The following is a 15190-nucleotide window of genomic DNA, read 5'->3' on the forward strand; positions in this document are numbered from 1 at the left end:
ATGGGCAGTATGCTGTGACCTGACCAGACACAAACACACATCCTTCAGGTTAACCCTGTGCACATGTTCTTTTATTAGGTAAAGCAACAACATGAAGCCTCGGATGAAGCTCTTTGGACAAAGCTACACATCAGGTACAAAAGACTGAAGGAGAGCCCAAATGATTTGCAATTGCACTGCTGTGGCACTGCAATGCAATGGTCCTATATTCATTCCATGGTACAAAATAGCCATTGACTTGCACTGAATGGATTACCAGTGTGTATTAATTGATAGCACTGTGATAGCACTGACTGTATATTTCAAAGCAATGTTAGCACTACCACTGTAGTCGCTCTAGTGCTGCAATCGCCCTTCCATTGAGTCACAGCATTGCTTGCAATACGAAACCCCACACAAAACCGTATAACCCTATCTGAAACTTAGCTTTGAAACTAGTCAGAACAGCTGTAGTATTATAGTTGTTCTGACTAGTATATATGTCACCGTAATCCATGTTTCTTTGTGTGGGTATGTATTTATTTCATTACAAATATTCTTTGACCAATGACTCTACCTTTGCTCAGTGGCATTTTTCCAAACTCGGGTTTCATTGCAAGTTAAAAAGAAATAGACCTGTGTTCAGATTATCACGAGCCCCGGGGGGATGGATCTCACAATGGGGTGTGCAAAATGTACCGGACTTGTTCCCTGTTTAATACACGCCTGCAATTGTAATGCGGAGTATATAAGAATCCATTCAGTCAAACGCCACTGAAGAGCGATCACACTTTAGTTTCAGTAGCAGGGCACTGGCACTTTTTCTTCATTGTATTCAGATATGCCCTGTTTCTTCAGCAGTGTTAATAGAGCCCATGTCCCCTTTCTATCAATGGTTTTAACCCTGAATCCAATAAGAGAGTCACCAGCATGATTAAGTGTTTATTTAGGGTAACCAAGTCTGGTTAATGGGACCTACCCATCGAAAGTGGGGGCTGCTTGCTTCTGCTATAGCGGCAAGCCTTGAGTTTTTAATTGCTGGTGGGAAATTCCGTCTTCAAGCAAATTCCTGTTCCCTAATCACCCTTCTCACACATTAAAACCGAACACAGAACTCCAGCATTAGACACGTGTATATATATATATATATATATATATATATATATATATATATATATATATATATATATATATATATATATATATATATATATATACTTAAAGAATAAAGTCTTAAAGCGACGGTATTCATTTCTGCCACTGCTTAGATAATTAAAATAGTTGTCACCTATTGTTTGTTTGTTTTTTTTTCCCCCCCATGCAGTACGTGCTTTGAAAACTTTATAATAATTACCCAGTCACCATCACCTTAAAATCTTACCGGTGCAGTATGGGTTAAGAAATGTGCTGGGGTTTGCAGAGTAATAATCTTCTAACTTTTGGAAGAAGCCTCTCAAACAGATCATTTTGCTTTGTGTTCCTTTGTAGGTATGCACCTCGGGGGAGGGGGGTGAGCCTCTGACAGTGGCGGTGAATAAGTGAATAAGGAAGTATTTGGGGAAATCATTAACCAAGCTAGCAGTTAAAAGGCAAGGACTGGCAGAGAGTCGAATCAAATGACAAGAGCAGTACTGCAAGACGGTGAAATGAAATCAGACACTGGGAGAAACTCTTTCAGAGGTAAGAGCTTTGAAAAACAGAACTGAAACTTCTTTTTTGGTTGATAAGACTAGTCATTATTGATTTGATCGCTGTTTCTTGTCTCTGGAAGGGAGTGCAGGTAATTGACTGTGCTGTATTAGTTAGCATTAGCAGCCAGCATGGTCTTGATAAAGATGGTTCCTTCACGTCTTTCATTTCCCCTCATCCCTTCGTTTATATTTAATCCCTGCTGGCTTTCTCAGCCTCTGTAACCCTGCAGCTGTATTCTGAAGCGTTATATTTAGTCAGGGATACCGTTGGGCATTAAGGTGTATTGTGCCGAGGTCTCACTGAGAATAAATGATGTTTATATTGCTTATCTTGCCGTGTGTATAATGTTACATGCCTCGTTTCTTCGTGAGGGTTTTGTATTCTATGGAATTTGTATGCTTCCGTGTAGGGATGGTTTTTTTTCCTCTATTAAAGTACACGTTACTGAATCCGGAGATTGTGTGTTCTATTAGAGCTGATGTAACTGAAGTGTCTATTGCAAACTGTTTGTAATAAAAGAGAGTTGTTATGGTTTTAGGAGAATATTCGTTTCTATCAAGCTCTGGTGTTATCTTAGGTAGCTTTTTTTTTTCTTATTCATCGCTACAAAGCTGTTGTTTTTTTTTAGAAACTTGCTTGCATTCAGTGAAATCCAACGGCCAGAATGACTAAGACGAATCATCCTGTTCCAAATTACAGCACGTTGCTAAGCAGCTGTTTGGGTTCAAACATTCTTCCTTTTCCATGTGTCATGTTTCATCAACAGAATACTGTAAGTGCTCCTGTGTTATCAATGTCCTGCCTGCTAGTCGTTTTGGTAGCGTGCAGTACAGGTACTGTTGAACTGGTTCTGCTGTGGATCATGACAAAAATACCTTTGCATTGTGAAGCTACTACTGGCTGTTTTAGATAAGAGGATACGGTATGACAGTGACTCGGTATTCTTTTTAAACACAGATTACCGGTGAATTCCAAATATGGACACCATTTCCTTTTGGCTAAATTAAGAATTCTGAGAACTTGGGCAGGTAAAAAGGACTGTGCTGTCGGTGCCTATTCGGGATAAGGATGTACATTTTCCCCGAAGTCATCCTGCGAGCTCATTAGGAGTGCAGTAAATGCAGGTACACGAAGCATGTTCCCTAGCGATGGAGAAGGAGCGATGCTATTATGTACTTGAGAGTGACAGGTGTTTCAGCTTGCAGTCAGAGCGCTCTTGTTTATAGAAAAGTCACAGACAGGCCCATGACTTCACTCGTTTTTTTTTTGTATTTTGATCCACGCTTTGGCTCCTGGCCACGCTGTATTCCAATTTGCCTTAATAATTCTGTGTTACAAATGCGTTATATAATGTGTTGGGTTACTAGATTACATCTGTGAGTGTGCCGAGAAGATCAGGCTGAAAGAACTATACGTAGATAGCAAATCAAATGGGATCATTGCCCACACGGCATTCAGGGAGTCATGAATTTCAGTATTTGATCTTTCTGACAGCTTTTCCATAGAACACACTAAATAAAGAGCATGCATTCTGCATTGCTATATATGGCATGACTACTGTAGGAACTATAGCATGTAAAGGGTTAATTAAAGAACGGCGTGAAATAAAGACATCACCTTTGCAGAAACTTAAAACTTAAGCTAATAACAGTGCCGATAAGGCAAACAGCAAAAAATATCTCATCGAGACATCTACAGGGGCTAGAATAAAAGGTTGTCAACTACGACTATAAATGAGTTAACTTAAACATTTTCAATTTCCCCGGAGAGGCCGAGTTAAACTGAACGCAGGAAATGCGCACAAAACATAACAAAGCTAGCCGCGTAACCTCACAGTAGGGACTAAAGAAACATGACTGAAAACAGCAGAAAGCTATATAAACAATTATATATATATATATATATATATATATATATATATATATAATATATATATATATATATATATATATATATTATGCGCTCTTGTCATGTCAAGTTATTAAGCTGTCATGCTACGTTATCCGTCTTTGACTTTCAGCTTCCGATCGCAGGAAACTCTGGTACCCTTTCTGACTTAACAAGGCCCTGTCCACACTATATAACCGACCTGGAGAACCGTGCTCTCAAACGCCTTAATGAACCCAGCGCAAAAGCGTCGCCACTAAAGTACCGTTTCATGTTTACCTTTAAGGGTTTAAAGTCTTAAATATTTGTAACATCCTTTATCTTGTTTACATAACAAACGAGAGGCAATGCCATCCTACCTGCACACATTATTATATCACTGTCAGCATGTATTTATAATACAGTATATGCATGTGTTGTAGTATACATAACATTTATTTTTCAATGTCATTATTATTATTATTATATATTTTCTGGTAAAATACAGGATAGGTAATTCAAAAACGTTATAGTGGTTTAAACCACTCAAAGTCTCTGAGCGGTACAGACGAGTACGAGCGTTTTCCATTGATAAAAACAAAAGAGCAGACATGAAACTCAAGCCACGAAGAGGCTGGTTTGAACGGAGTCCCGTGACATCACTGCTTAGTTCAATCTGTGATGTAACCGAGAACGCCTTCCACACGTGTCCCGTATATAAGAAGCTGTCTGCAGGCAGCAGGACTCAGCACTGTAATTAGATACGGGCAGGGCGTGTTGCATCAAGGCTCTGCCAGTGTTACACACGACAGAGCAGTTTGCGACAGGACTGAAGTCTTCGTTTGGAGGTGTCCGGCTCCAAGTCAACACTACCAGTTCGTTGGATATAACAGTTCATGGCAGTTACTGACTCTACCTGCGATTTAACTCAGTCCAAAATGAGGGGACTCGTAGCATTTCTCACGGGTAGGCATTTATTTATTTGCGTGTGTGCAAGTTCTAGCTGGTGCAAATCGCATAATGTAAATGCAATAGATATTTTGTGACTGTTTAATAATTCACATAACTGGAATCGTTTGAGAAATAATTTGCATAGCCTAATTTATGATAACCTTGAAAGGAACGACTCGTGTGTGTGTGTGTGTGTGTGTGTGTGTGTGTGTGTGTGTGTGTGTGTGTGTGTGTATGTGTGTGTATATATATATATATATATATATATATATATATATATATATATATATATATATATATATATATATAATAATGATGAATTATATCTAACGGTTTAATTATAACGCGGTTATATTTGCAAATGTATCAGTTTTGAGGTTCTGTTGATTTGCGGTTGAGGAACTTCTACAAATCCTGTTAACAGCCCCCTTAGTAACATTCGTAATTCGGGCATAACGCTTCATTTCGTGAGATATTGTTTATTTCACGGTTATATTGTTTTTTTTAATGAACGCGTTTACTTAATTCAATAGCAGTGTCGTGGGTAAAACGACAATATGAATGTAACAGTGATACAGTACATCTATTTTAAGGTATTTTTATACTTTACATGACATTCTTTGCCTGTGTATGGTTTGCGTTTATAAAGGAGTCTACTCCATTGTTTAACAAAAAAACAACCCCCCCTATTAACTTAGTTATATTTGTGTACCTGTCAACATGGTAAAGGAATTACAGTATAGATGTTGCACTTATTTTAAAATATGCACTTTTCATCTAATACTCAGATGTACCGGTATATTGATACCGGAATGTAACCTATCGCTGTTTCAATTGAACTCCGGTAACGTGTGAGAATGCATGCTGTGCTGACGGTGTGGGCGCTGTTCGCTGACTCGGGTTCCCCCGCTTTGTCTTGTTTGTAGCCTTCATCAAGGAAAGGAAAATGGGCTTGAACGACTTCATTCAGAGGCTGGTATCGAGCCCGAACATGTGTCAACAGTAAGTAGAGTGCCTGCACCGGGATTATCTGACTGGGGCAGTGTGCTTCCTTACTGGCGATTTTCCCACTTCTGAGCGCTGCAGCCCCGATCTCTCACTGGTCCAGTTTTAGCACTAATCAGGGGGGTCAGCAGGCAAGGATCTGTGCTTCAAAAGACTTCGCTGCCGAAATTAGCGTTTTTGTTCATTTCCCTTTTTTAAATAATTCCTATGCTTCACAGCGGCTTTGGTCGTTTAACCGACGTTGTGACTGAGAACAGGGCTTAGGATCTTAAAGAATGTGTCCTTATCATAACCGGGTCTGGTCATGTAATCTGTTAGTGGAGACCATAAATAACACTGAGGTTTTAATGTGATGCTAAATCTTAATGCAATTACTCGGGGCAGGGGTGATAGTTATGCTCTTAATATACATGAACAAATATAGGTTAGATTTACAGCTCTAGCAGGTAATTACAGGCATATATAGCAGGTGACCTAAGGTGCTGGGAAACATTTTATTATAGAGCCTCTTCTTACTAATTTAAACTGCCTAGCAGCCAGAGCTACATGGTAACACCCTGCGTAATATGACAAAGGTGTATTGCTGTTTCGTGTTGCTTAGTAATATACAGTAAGGACCCCCCTGGGATGAAGCAGGTGCTGTAATAGAATACAGTGGTGCAGCACAAAAAGCATCCAAACGGCGCTATCTAGTGTCGGCTGCTTTGCAATTACAAGTTGTTTTAAATAATTTGCTGTGCAAATACTGTAAACAATGTACATATCTTTTAGATAATATGATATATTTTTTTCCTAATAGTTCTGACGTTCGAGTATTTTTGAAAATCAACAAAAACCAGAATGAGGAAGCAGAAGACCAAAATAATTCTCCAGTGAGTAATAATAATAATAATAATAATAATAAATAATAATAATAATAATAATAATAATACCATATCCTGTATGCTTATGCAGTGAGATTTAAGTCACTAATCTCTTTTCTCTCTTGTTTTAGCTATGTCTTGATTCCCAGAGAAGCTCACTAGCTGAGGAGACCCAGTAAGTATTATTAACCCTTTCTATTCTGTCCTCCTTTTTCATATAAACTGTTTTTAATGAATTGAGCCTAATAAAGTGCAACTAACCAGCGGTGCATCGCTTGATTTCCAGAGTTAAGCCATCTGACTTCGACTACCTTAAAGTAATTGGAAAAGGCAGCTTTGGGAAGGTCAGTTTTGATCCTTTATCTTTTTATTATCACATACAGGGATAGGTCTTTTCAAACTTCATTTAACTGATCTGGCCATTCAGATAACGTTGGGGGAAAACTCGTTGTATTTTCTTCCTGCTGACATTTCCGTTGGCCTGTCATAACTATCGAATGTAAATGCTGACAGAAGGGCTCGCAGTTTGCATATAAACAAAATATTGCAGGTTTAAATATAGGCAAATGCAACATGACGTCCACCTTGACAGTGCAACGATAAGTGGCTGATACAAAAGCTGAGTGTTACCTTTAATACTGAGAATATTTTGTCAGTGTTTCAGTATAAAAAGCACCAGATTTAATTAATAACATTCTACTGCTGCAAGCTGTGGCAGCATCATGTCTATTTTGAATCAAGGTGTGGCATAGGGGTTAACAGGTTTGGGAGGAAGCCTGTGTCCCTACAGCTGAAACTAACTGAGAATGTAAAGTAAATGGACTGTCGGCATTCTTGTCTCTAAATACTATAGTAAACTCGCACCAATGAATTGCTATTATTGATCTGATATAAAGTGACATTCAGCTCAGCCTGATCTGCTCAGTTGGTTCTGCTTCACAGGTTCTGCTGGTCAGGCACAAGGAGAACTCAAAGTACTATGCGGTGAAGGTCCTGCAGAAGACAATGATCCTGAAAAAGAAAGAGGTGAGCAGGCTAGGCAGAGTCAGAGCCAAACCCCTCGGAGATCCTACAGTGCCATGTTGCAGAGCACATGTGTATAGAAACAATATATCGTGCCTTGACAGATAGAGGTCTCCAAGGCCCATTTTAAATAAAAAACGTTATTTTAAGAGATTCTTCCTTTCCCGTGACCTATGGGCTCCCATGTGTGAGCATTGCTGTGAATAGGCACCCGTTTGTATGTGGGTTTATCACACATGCTTTATCAGGGGCACTGCTGATGTGCGTGTTTGTTTTTCTCTCTCCAGCAAAAGCACATCATGGCCGAACGAAGCGTCCTGCTCAAGAACCTGAAGCACCCCTTCCTGGTGGGGCTCCACTTCTCCTTCCAGACCACAGACAAGCTGTACTTCGTGCTGGACTACGTGAACGGGGGAGAGGTATAACCAGTATAAACATTGCTAAGAGACTTACAAGTATTTCAGCCTACTGTACATTACATACATGAAGCATGAAGAAACCAGGAATGCAGGTGGCAGCCTCTTTTAGTTGCTACTGCGCTGATGTTTTAAAATGCGCTCTTCCTTCTTGCCCGATCCCAGCTCTTCTACCACCTGCAGCGGGAGAGAGTGTTCCTGGAGCCCCGGGCACGATTCTACGCAGCCGAGATGGCCAGCGCATTGGGCTACCTGCATTCCCTGCACATCATCTACAGGTAAACCTGCACAAAATATTAAGATAGATACTAACTTCAGTGGTTTTCTGGGATTGTCCCTGTATTTAACCCCTTATTGGCCTAAAATTGTATCCTTTCAATCAAAAGACATATATGTCTGCTCTAGTGCACTGATAGTGTCAGGATTATTGCCCACATTGTCAAACAGGTAACACGGCAATAACGATCCATGATGTGGTACGGAACAGAAAAGCCAGAGCCCTTGTTATATGTGCAATGAAATCCTGCAGTGATTTAGAGGACAGATCTCAAACCCCAGTGCACTAGAGTGGACATTTCAAAAAGAGCTTTGAAACAGACTTTAACATTTTTAAAAGTTGTCAGGATGTTAACAATGAAAAGAAATGACAGGTATGTTATTTAAGCAGTTGTAGCAGCACGTGGCGATGTATAACGCTATATTTTTCGGAACACCGCTACTCTTTACATTCTAGAGTGAAAGCCCTGTAAGTAGGACTTGCTTTTGCAATCAGGATCTACTGCAAGTATACCCCTAGCCGATTGATCCTCTGTTCTCTCTGTTACGGGAGCGGTGAATGACAGTGGGGGGGGTGCATTCTATTTTTCAGAGATCTCAAGCCAGAAAACATCCTGCTGGACTGTCAGGGCCACATCGTGCTGACCGACTTTGGGCTGTGCAAAGAGGGGGTCGACCCCAACAGCACCACGTCCACGTTCTGTGGGACCCCCGAGGTGAGACAACCAGGCAGGAGAGTTTAACAATGGGGTTCACGGTTTCAAATAATGGCTGCAAAGCCATACGAATTCCAATGGATGAAGTTGAATTACAAAGAAGAAAATGAATTGCAAACCATATTATGTTAGCAGTTTTATTTATTACACTGAGCAAATGCCTTTTCCAGGCTCTGTTTCTTGACTTTTGTAGTTTGTGATTGTGGTTCTAGAAGCTCTGTGTACAGCGTCTTGACTGGTTCTAGAAGCTCCGTGGAAAGATTCTTGACTGTGGTTCTAGAAGCTCTGTATACAGTGTCTTGACTGTGGTTCTAGAAGCTCCGTGTACAGAGTCTTGACTGGTTCTAGAACCTCTGTGTATAGAGTCTTGACTGTGGTTCTAGAAGCTCTGTGTATAGAGTCTGAGTTTGTCTTGTAGAAGGTTGGGTATTCAAGCACAAGCACTAATAGCAGTTTTCTTTTGCTTCCTCCTCCTCTGCAGTATCTAGCCCCTGAAGTCCTGCGGAAGCAAGCCTATGACCGGACAGTGGACTGGTGGTGCTTGGGCTCAGTGCTTTATGAGATGATGTATGGACTGGTAAGTGGCTTTCTATGAAGCTATATATTAAACCCTTGTTTAAAAAGTTCTATAGCTCCAGCCCTCCCCTATCAGTCACCAGCCACCCTATTATGCTTATTCATGAAATGATATGACCAACTTATAGCTGATTGCTGTAGAGCTTATATACTGCCCAATGGATCTTGTGTTTCTTCTCCTTTGTTATATTACTTTATGATTTGCCTACTGTATTTCCCTATAAGTGGCCACACAAAAACAGCAAACTTCTCTGTAGCCAAGGAGAATCAGGTAGAATTGATAGACTGAAAACTCCCTATTTTAATAATTAGCTATGACTTTTCAGCTTCCCTTTTCTTCAGATAGCATGGAAGGAATGCCTACAGTGGGTAGACTGATGTGCCTAGCTGTTTCTACCATGCAATCTGAAGAAGGCAGAAGCTGAAATAGTTATTGAAATAGTGAATTTTTAGTTTCAGTGGAGCCGGTGTTAATGTAGCGAGTGTGTGTGCTGTGTAGGTGTATCTATATGTGTGTGTAACTGACTGGCCTCTGTGTTCTCCCTCCAGCCTCCCTTCTACAGCCGGAACACAGCAGAGATGTACAATAACATCCTGCACAAGGATCTGGTGCTCAAACCCAACGTGTCCAACGCCGGGTGCGAGCTGCTCCAGGGGCTGCTGCAGAAGGACCGCAAACACAGGCTGGGGGCCAGGGACGACTTCGTAAGTACTGCTTCCACCAGGCCGAGGGGGAGGAAGAGCGCGCTGGCATATGCTAAGAGAAACAGTGTCATTTCAATGGCAAGCATTCAGTGAGCGCTATGTAGGGTTTTATAGTTAAATACAACACACCCAAGCTGCCCCAGATAGACTCTCCAAGCTCAAATATGAGCCGTAAGGTTTGGGGGCTAGAATCTGGTCAACTCAAGCCCTAGAAGGTGGTATTCCATTGTATTGAGTTGGCTCTTGTTTTTGGGTATACTGTTCAGCGAGCTGAGAAGTAGTGCTACAGTTAGAAAAACTAGAAGAAAATAAAATTCAATGACAACTAGAAGTCTCCTTCAGTGTCCCTAGGTAACGCACAATAAAAGCATTGTAAATCGCAGCCTGGTATAGCATTGGAAAATATTTTCTTCAACCATAACACTGCAGCATTATGTGAGAGATTCCTACAGAGTGAGGAATGCAGGGTTGGGACAGGCCTGTTACTGTTGACATAACAAAACTGAATCAAGGTCTTACTGAAATGTGCAGGCTTGACAGATTCATTAATGTTCTGTTTTCTTTTATTCTTTGCAGCTGGAACTCAAGTCTCACGCCTTCTTTTCCCCGATAAACTGGGATGACCTCACAGCAAAGAAAATCACCCCTCCTTTTATACCCTCCTTGGTGAGTTCTCCTTCTGCCCCCTGTTTCAATTGAAATGAAATTCATTAGGAACTCCAGGGCCAACAGCAAATGCTGACACTGGAAGTTGTTTAAACTAGTTTCAAATTCAAATACACTATATATATATATATTAATACACTGCCCGGAGCTAATGCATTTAAAGTTATGGATGTTTACAAAGCACAAGTAGTGCAATAACATGATACTGTAATTATACATATCTGTACAGAGGAAGTAGTGGAAGGAGCTCTCTGATGTTCTGGTTTGCTGTTGGATTGCAGGCAAGCCCCGTTGATCTCCAGTACTTTGACACCGAGTTCACCCAGCTGCCCATCACCAACTCCCTGCAGAACTCGGACAGCGTCCTGGTGACCAGCAGTGTCCGAGAGGCGGCCGGAGCATTCCCCGGCTTCTCCTACGGGCCTCCCGCTGACGACGCCTTCTTGTAGCGTCGGCGTGAGCCTCGCCAGCCGGCCTCCCTCCCTCTCCACACAAGAGCACTGACGACTGAACCCGACGGGTCGGTCACGAGCATCCCAAACCAAGAGCTCCTCTCACGACGTGTGCAAGACGAAGGGTGAAACCTGCTGTCAGCGGACAGCATGGAGGGGCACGCTGCAAACAGAGCAAGATCCATCTCGCTGGGAAGTTAGAGAAATAGGTTAGCAGGCGTTGTTTGTCCTGTATACCCTTCGGATACATGAGTGTGCAGCGTGGTTACTGGGGCTGCCAGCGTATCGTTTAAAAGCAGACAGACATTTAACCCCTCTGCGACATCTTAACTGCTTTTGACCCCTGGAGGACAACTGATAGGAATGCCATCTCCCCCTGTCTTAGGGGTTGAAGGATAGGGGCATTAGCTATTGGAAGTAGTGGGGGTTGTTTGTGTAGATTTATATCTGTGTTAGAGCAATCATTTATATATAAAGATATATTTTTATACAAATGTACTGTATCTCCCATTTTGACTGACCCTATCTAACCTAAGTATTTCTGTGTGGTGCACTGATCCCTTAGTGTCTAGGGGGGTTGTGAGCTATGATCCTAGCTCTGTAGTATATTACTCCTCCTTTTTTCATAAGAATTTATGTAACCAATACATGTTTTAAAGTTATATTCTCCACTGCTTGCATTTCACTGTAGGCTATGAGACACGCCAATTGTTTGGGGAATATTGTAAACTAATTGCACAGAAATGGTATATGCTGGCTTGCTTTGCAGAGGCAAGATATATTATAATGACAAGGTTGATAACTAGGCCGGCACTTATCATTAATAGGTGTTGTGACCAGCTTTATCGATCAAGGGGTGTGGTTTTAACTTTGGAGGCGGTAACTGACACAGGGATCAGATCTGATGGTCTTCATCGTTCTCAGTAAAGCACAGTGGAGAATATATCCATTGAGAAAGGATCTTAGTTTCAGTTGCATTGTTTCTAGACGTAAGGTGGGCTTTAGGATCAGGAAAGGATAACCTGAGGAGAGCTTGAAAAAATATCACTTTTCGGAAAAGGGACGTTGTGGTATCTGTCCAGCAGGTGGCGACACAGGCCTTTTAAAACACAAAATACAATCCAACTAGGCCATGGCGCTCTGCAATCCTGAATGGGATATTCCATTCTGCATGGGCTTTTACAGCTCAGCATTATGGCACTTGGTGGTCTTGACTAAAGAATCTTGGGACCGAGACAGTGCTATAAATAGCAGGGTTCAGTGACCATACTGTCCTTCCAGGTATCTTCCACCAGCACTTAACTACAAACGCAGCCCCACTGCCTGATACTGTATAACACTGTTTATTTATTGGCTTGGATTTTCAAGCAGATGGAATTGACTCCAATGTGATTTTACATGAAGATTGCTGTGGGGAATCCATGCTGAATTTATCAGGATCCCCAACTGCAAGTGTTTTGAGATGGGTTGATTGAGTCATTGTATTTATACAGTTATGCATCGTGTAAATATGAAAGATTATATGTGACAACAATCTCTTTTGTAAAACATGCATGTTAAAATCTTGTGATGTGAAAAAGGGTCAAACCTGTTTTTTTTATTTTCTTGCTGTATGTTTTTTTGTTTTTCTGCGGTCTGCATCACCGCTGGTTTTCGTTTTTCCTGCCACTTCCATGTATTCCTGTCTTCTATAATGAATGCTGCTTGGCATCGCAGTCTCTGTCTTTAGTTCAGTGCAGACTAAGGGTCTGATTCAATTAACGACCCAAACAGAAAAATGATTGACAGATATGAGTTTAATCTTGGCGCATTATTCCTCAACATTGCCAGCAATGGCAACCCTATGGATTGGGAACAAATATTACACAGTAATCTGATACAGAAGTGATAAATCACCTTCTGAAAAACTGCAACCATAAACCCAGGCATTCTGGAACAAAATCCACGTCAGCACTGAAGACAAGAATATAACCACTGAGTTACCAAATAAAACCCCCTTTTATACTGCCTATTTGTTTACTCTCTGCCTGTTTACCCAAATGATACATTATATTAACTAGGCAGTAATTATCAGTCATTTTTGACTGTAGATATAATCAACGCTTATTTCATTTTATTAACCTAAACTGGCCCTAACCATACCTTGAATATAATCAATACTAATCAATCACTAAATCATATTAATTACTGCCTGGTTAATAAATACAGATTGTAACTGCTTTATTGTAGAATTGGAAGACAGGGCTAGTATTTCGCCTCACTAATTTGTGGCGCTTGAATTCTGGCAATTGGTTAAAATGTATAAATATTTAAGACCTGAGCCTAGCCTTCAGGGTGGGTAAAGTCCAGCAGCATGGATGGAAATGTACTTGTCATTGAAGCGTGCACACTGTCCCTGCTGAGAGTGTTGCACAGCAATGCTGTCATGCTGTGATCCCTCTTCGGTGCACGCTGACAAGAACAGATTCACTGTTTTTGACAAAACTGAAACAGCACAGTACAGATCTCTTAAACTCTCCACAAGAGTAGCAGCGACATTCGTCATTTTCCACAGCAAAGCTTCCACTAGATATTGCAACACGCGATAGAGCTCAGGTATGCTGCCATTTCTTCCATATGTGGAAGTCTTTAACTAGTCATGTATATTTATTTACATTTGTTGTAAGCATAAGGTATTTTCCTAAAAAAAAATGCAATATCAAATCAGGATTAAAAAGTTCTGTATCAAATTTAATAATAAATGATTACGATGGATTTCTGTGTGTGGGGTCACTTTTATCAACTCCTTTGATTTTATGTGCCAGTGGCTGGACAAGGCTCCACGTTTTGTTTGTGTACTTGTGTTTTTTTACATACTTGTAAGGACCTGAAGTTGCCATTAGTGTACAATAGTATGACAAGACCAACTAGTTAACAAGTCCATTATTTTATGTGACTTTTAATACTTGTAACAAATCCCTTGCAGCACAAGTCAACTTTCAGGCGTTTCTTTATTCTGAAAACAGTTGAAGCAACTTGAATTTGACATATTGAAGAAATAGTCCTCCTTTTCTAGACTTTCCTGGTGCTATAATACTACAGCCAGTAAGAAGGGCTCATGAGCACAACTTTTGCAGGCTGATAAAATAAACCAAGAATCAAAGTTGCTAAGCAATACTTTAAAAATCAATTGCCTTGCTTGGTATTAGCAAGAGCAATATATCTCTGGTCCTCATTTTCTTCTGTTGAAGATCTTTTGGTTCTTTGTCTGTTATTTTATGCTTAAGTTTGGAATATTCAGATTTCAAAGACGGGTCTAAAGTTCTGTTTCAGTCCAGCGTTCCAGCTCCAAGCAGGTCATTTGACATGCACATGAGACACAGAAGTGACAAAAAAAAAATGGTCTGTATTTGAAAAATCTGTATATTCTAATTTGAAGTATAAGAAAGCAAGAAAAGATCATATTGCATTCATAAATTGAGTGGACAACATGAGAGCTGCGATTGGCTGAAAAGGATTCCAACTATTTTCTGTTCTCGGTTCAGAGGAGCTTGAACTAAAACCACGTGTTTGTGGCTGGAGGCGCGCCACTTTTTAACGAGGGGCAGTTGGTATCTTTCTTGCTAGCGTGCAATTGATGTGTAAAATATTATAAATGGCAGAAAGGCGCAATGCCCCTCATAGAATAACAGGAAACCGACGCGCTACACAAGATAAACAACACACAAGGAAATCAGTTTTTTTGGCACCCGTTCCATAATCCACTTTGTCAATGATTTTTTCTTTTCTAACCACACTTTAAGTATTCAATTTTATTATCATTTTCCTCTTAAAACAACCTTTAACTCGCTACGTTTAAAAGTAATCTTTACAAAAAATAAAAAATACTAATAAAGCATACAGATTCAATCGAAACAAGATTGCCCTCTGCCACCAGCGCCGACTTCTGCCAAATAGTGAGCTCTCGTTTGGCTGGTAAGAGCCAGGTGAGAGTGACGCGTGCGCAGTGAGGCTCGGCGGCACTT

At 40.7% G+C, this 15190-nt stretch overlaps 1 protein-coding gene across 3 annotated transcripts; it reads left to right on the plus strand.

Annotated features, from left to right (window-relative positions):
- The first annotated feature begins 1436 nt into the window (after window positions 1-1436).
- On the plus strand, window positions 1437-13940 carry si:ch211-195b13.1 (STKc_SGK domain-containing protein). 3 transcript variants are annotated; one of them, XM_041240540.1, is made up of 13 exons: window positions 1437-1659; window positions 5415-5490; window positions 6293-6365; window positions 6488-6531; window positions 6643-6700; window positions 7299-7382; window positions 7667-7798; window positions 7961-8073; window positions 8664-8787; window positions 9269-9364; window positions 9913-10068; window positions 10645-10734; window positions 11016-13940. In XM_041240540.1, the coding sequence occupies exons 1-13, from the start codon at window positions 1596-1598 to the stop codon at window positions 11181-11183; spliced, it is 1278 nt and encodes a 425-aa protein (XP_041096474.1). In that variant the 5' UTR covers window positions 1437-1595; the 3' UTR covers window positions 11184-13940. The 3 variants fall into 3 exon arrangements, with proteins under 3 accessions (XP_041096474.1, XP_041096475.1, XP_041096473.1); XM_041240541.1 differs by lacking the exon at window positions 1437-1659 and adding an exon at window positions 2375-2443; XM_041240539.1 differs by lacking the exon at window positions 1437-1659 and adding an exon at window positions 4289-4503.
- Window positions 13941-15190: the final 1250 nt, after the last annotated feature.

The sequence above is a fragment of the Polyodon spathula genome, unplaced genomic scaffold (genome assembly GCF_017654505.1).
Source record: "Polyodon spathula isolate WHYD16114869_AA unplaced genomic scaffold, ASM1765450v1 scaffolds_616, whole genome shotgun sequence".
NCBI lineage: Eukaryota > Metazoa > Chordata > Actinopteri > Acipenseriformes > Polyodontidae > Polyodon > Polyodon spathula.

Excerpts from the sequence above, each read along its gene's own strand:
- si:ch211-195b13.1 (XM_041240539.1), top strand. The coding sequence starts at position 4,434 with ATGGCAGTTACTGACTCTACCTGCGATTTAACTCAGTCCAAAATGAGG. Across the intron at positions 7,383-7,666 it reads TGATCCTGAAAAAGAAAGAG|CAAAAGCACATCATGGCCGA; the intron begins GTGAGCAGGCTA and ends TTCTCTCTCCAG. Across the intron at positions 7,799-7,960 it reads ACTACGTGAACGGGGGAGAG|CTCTTCTACCACCTGCAGCG; the intron begins GTATAACCAGTA and ends GCCCGATCCCAG.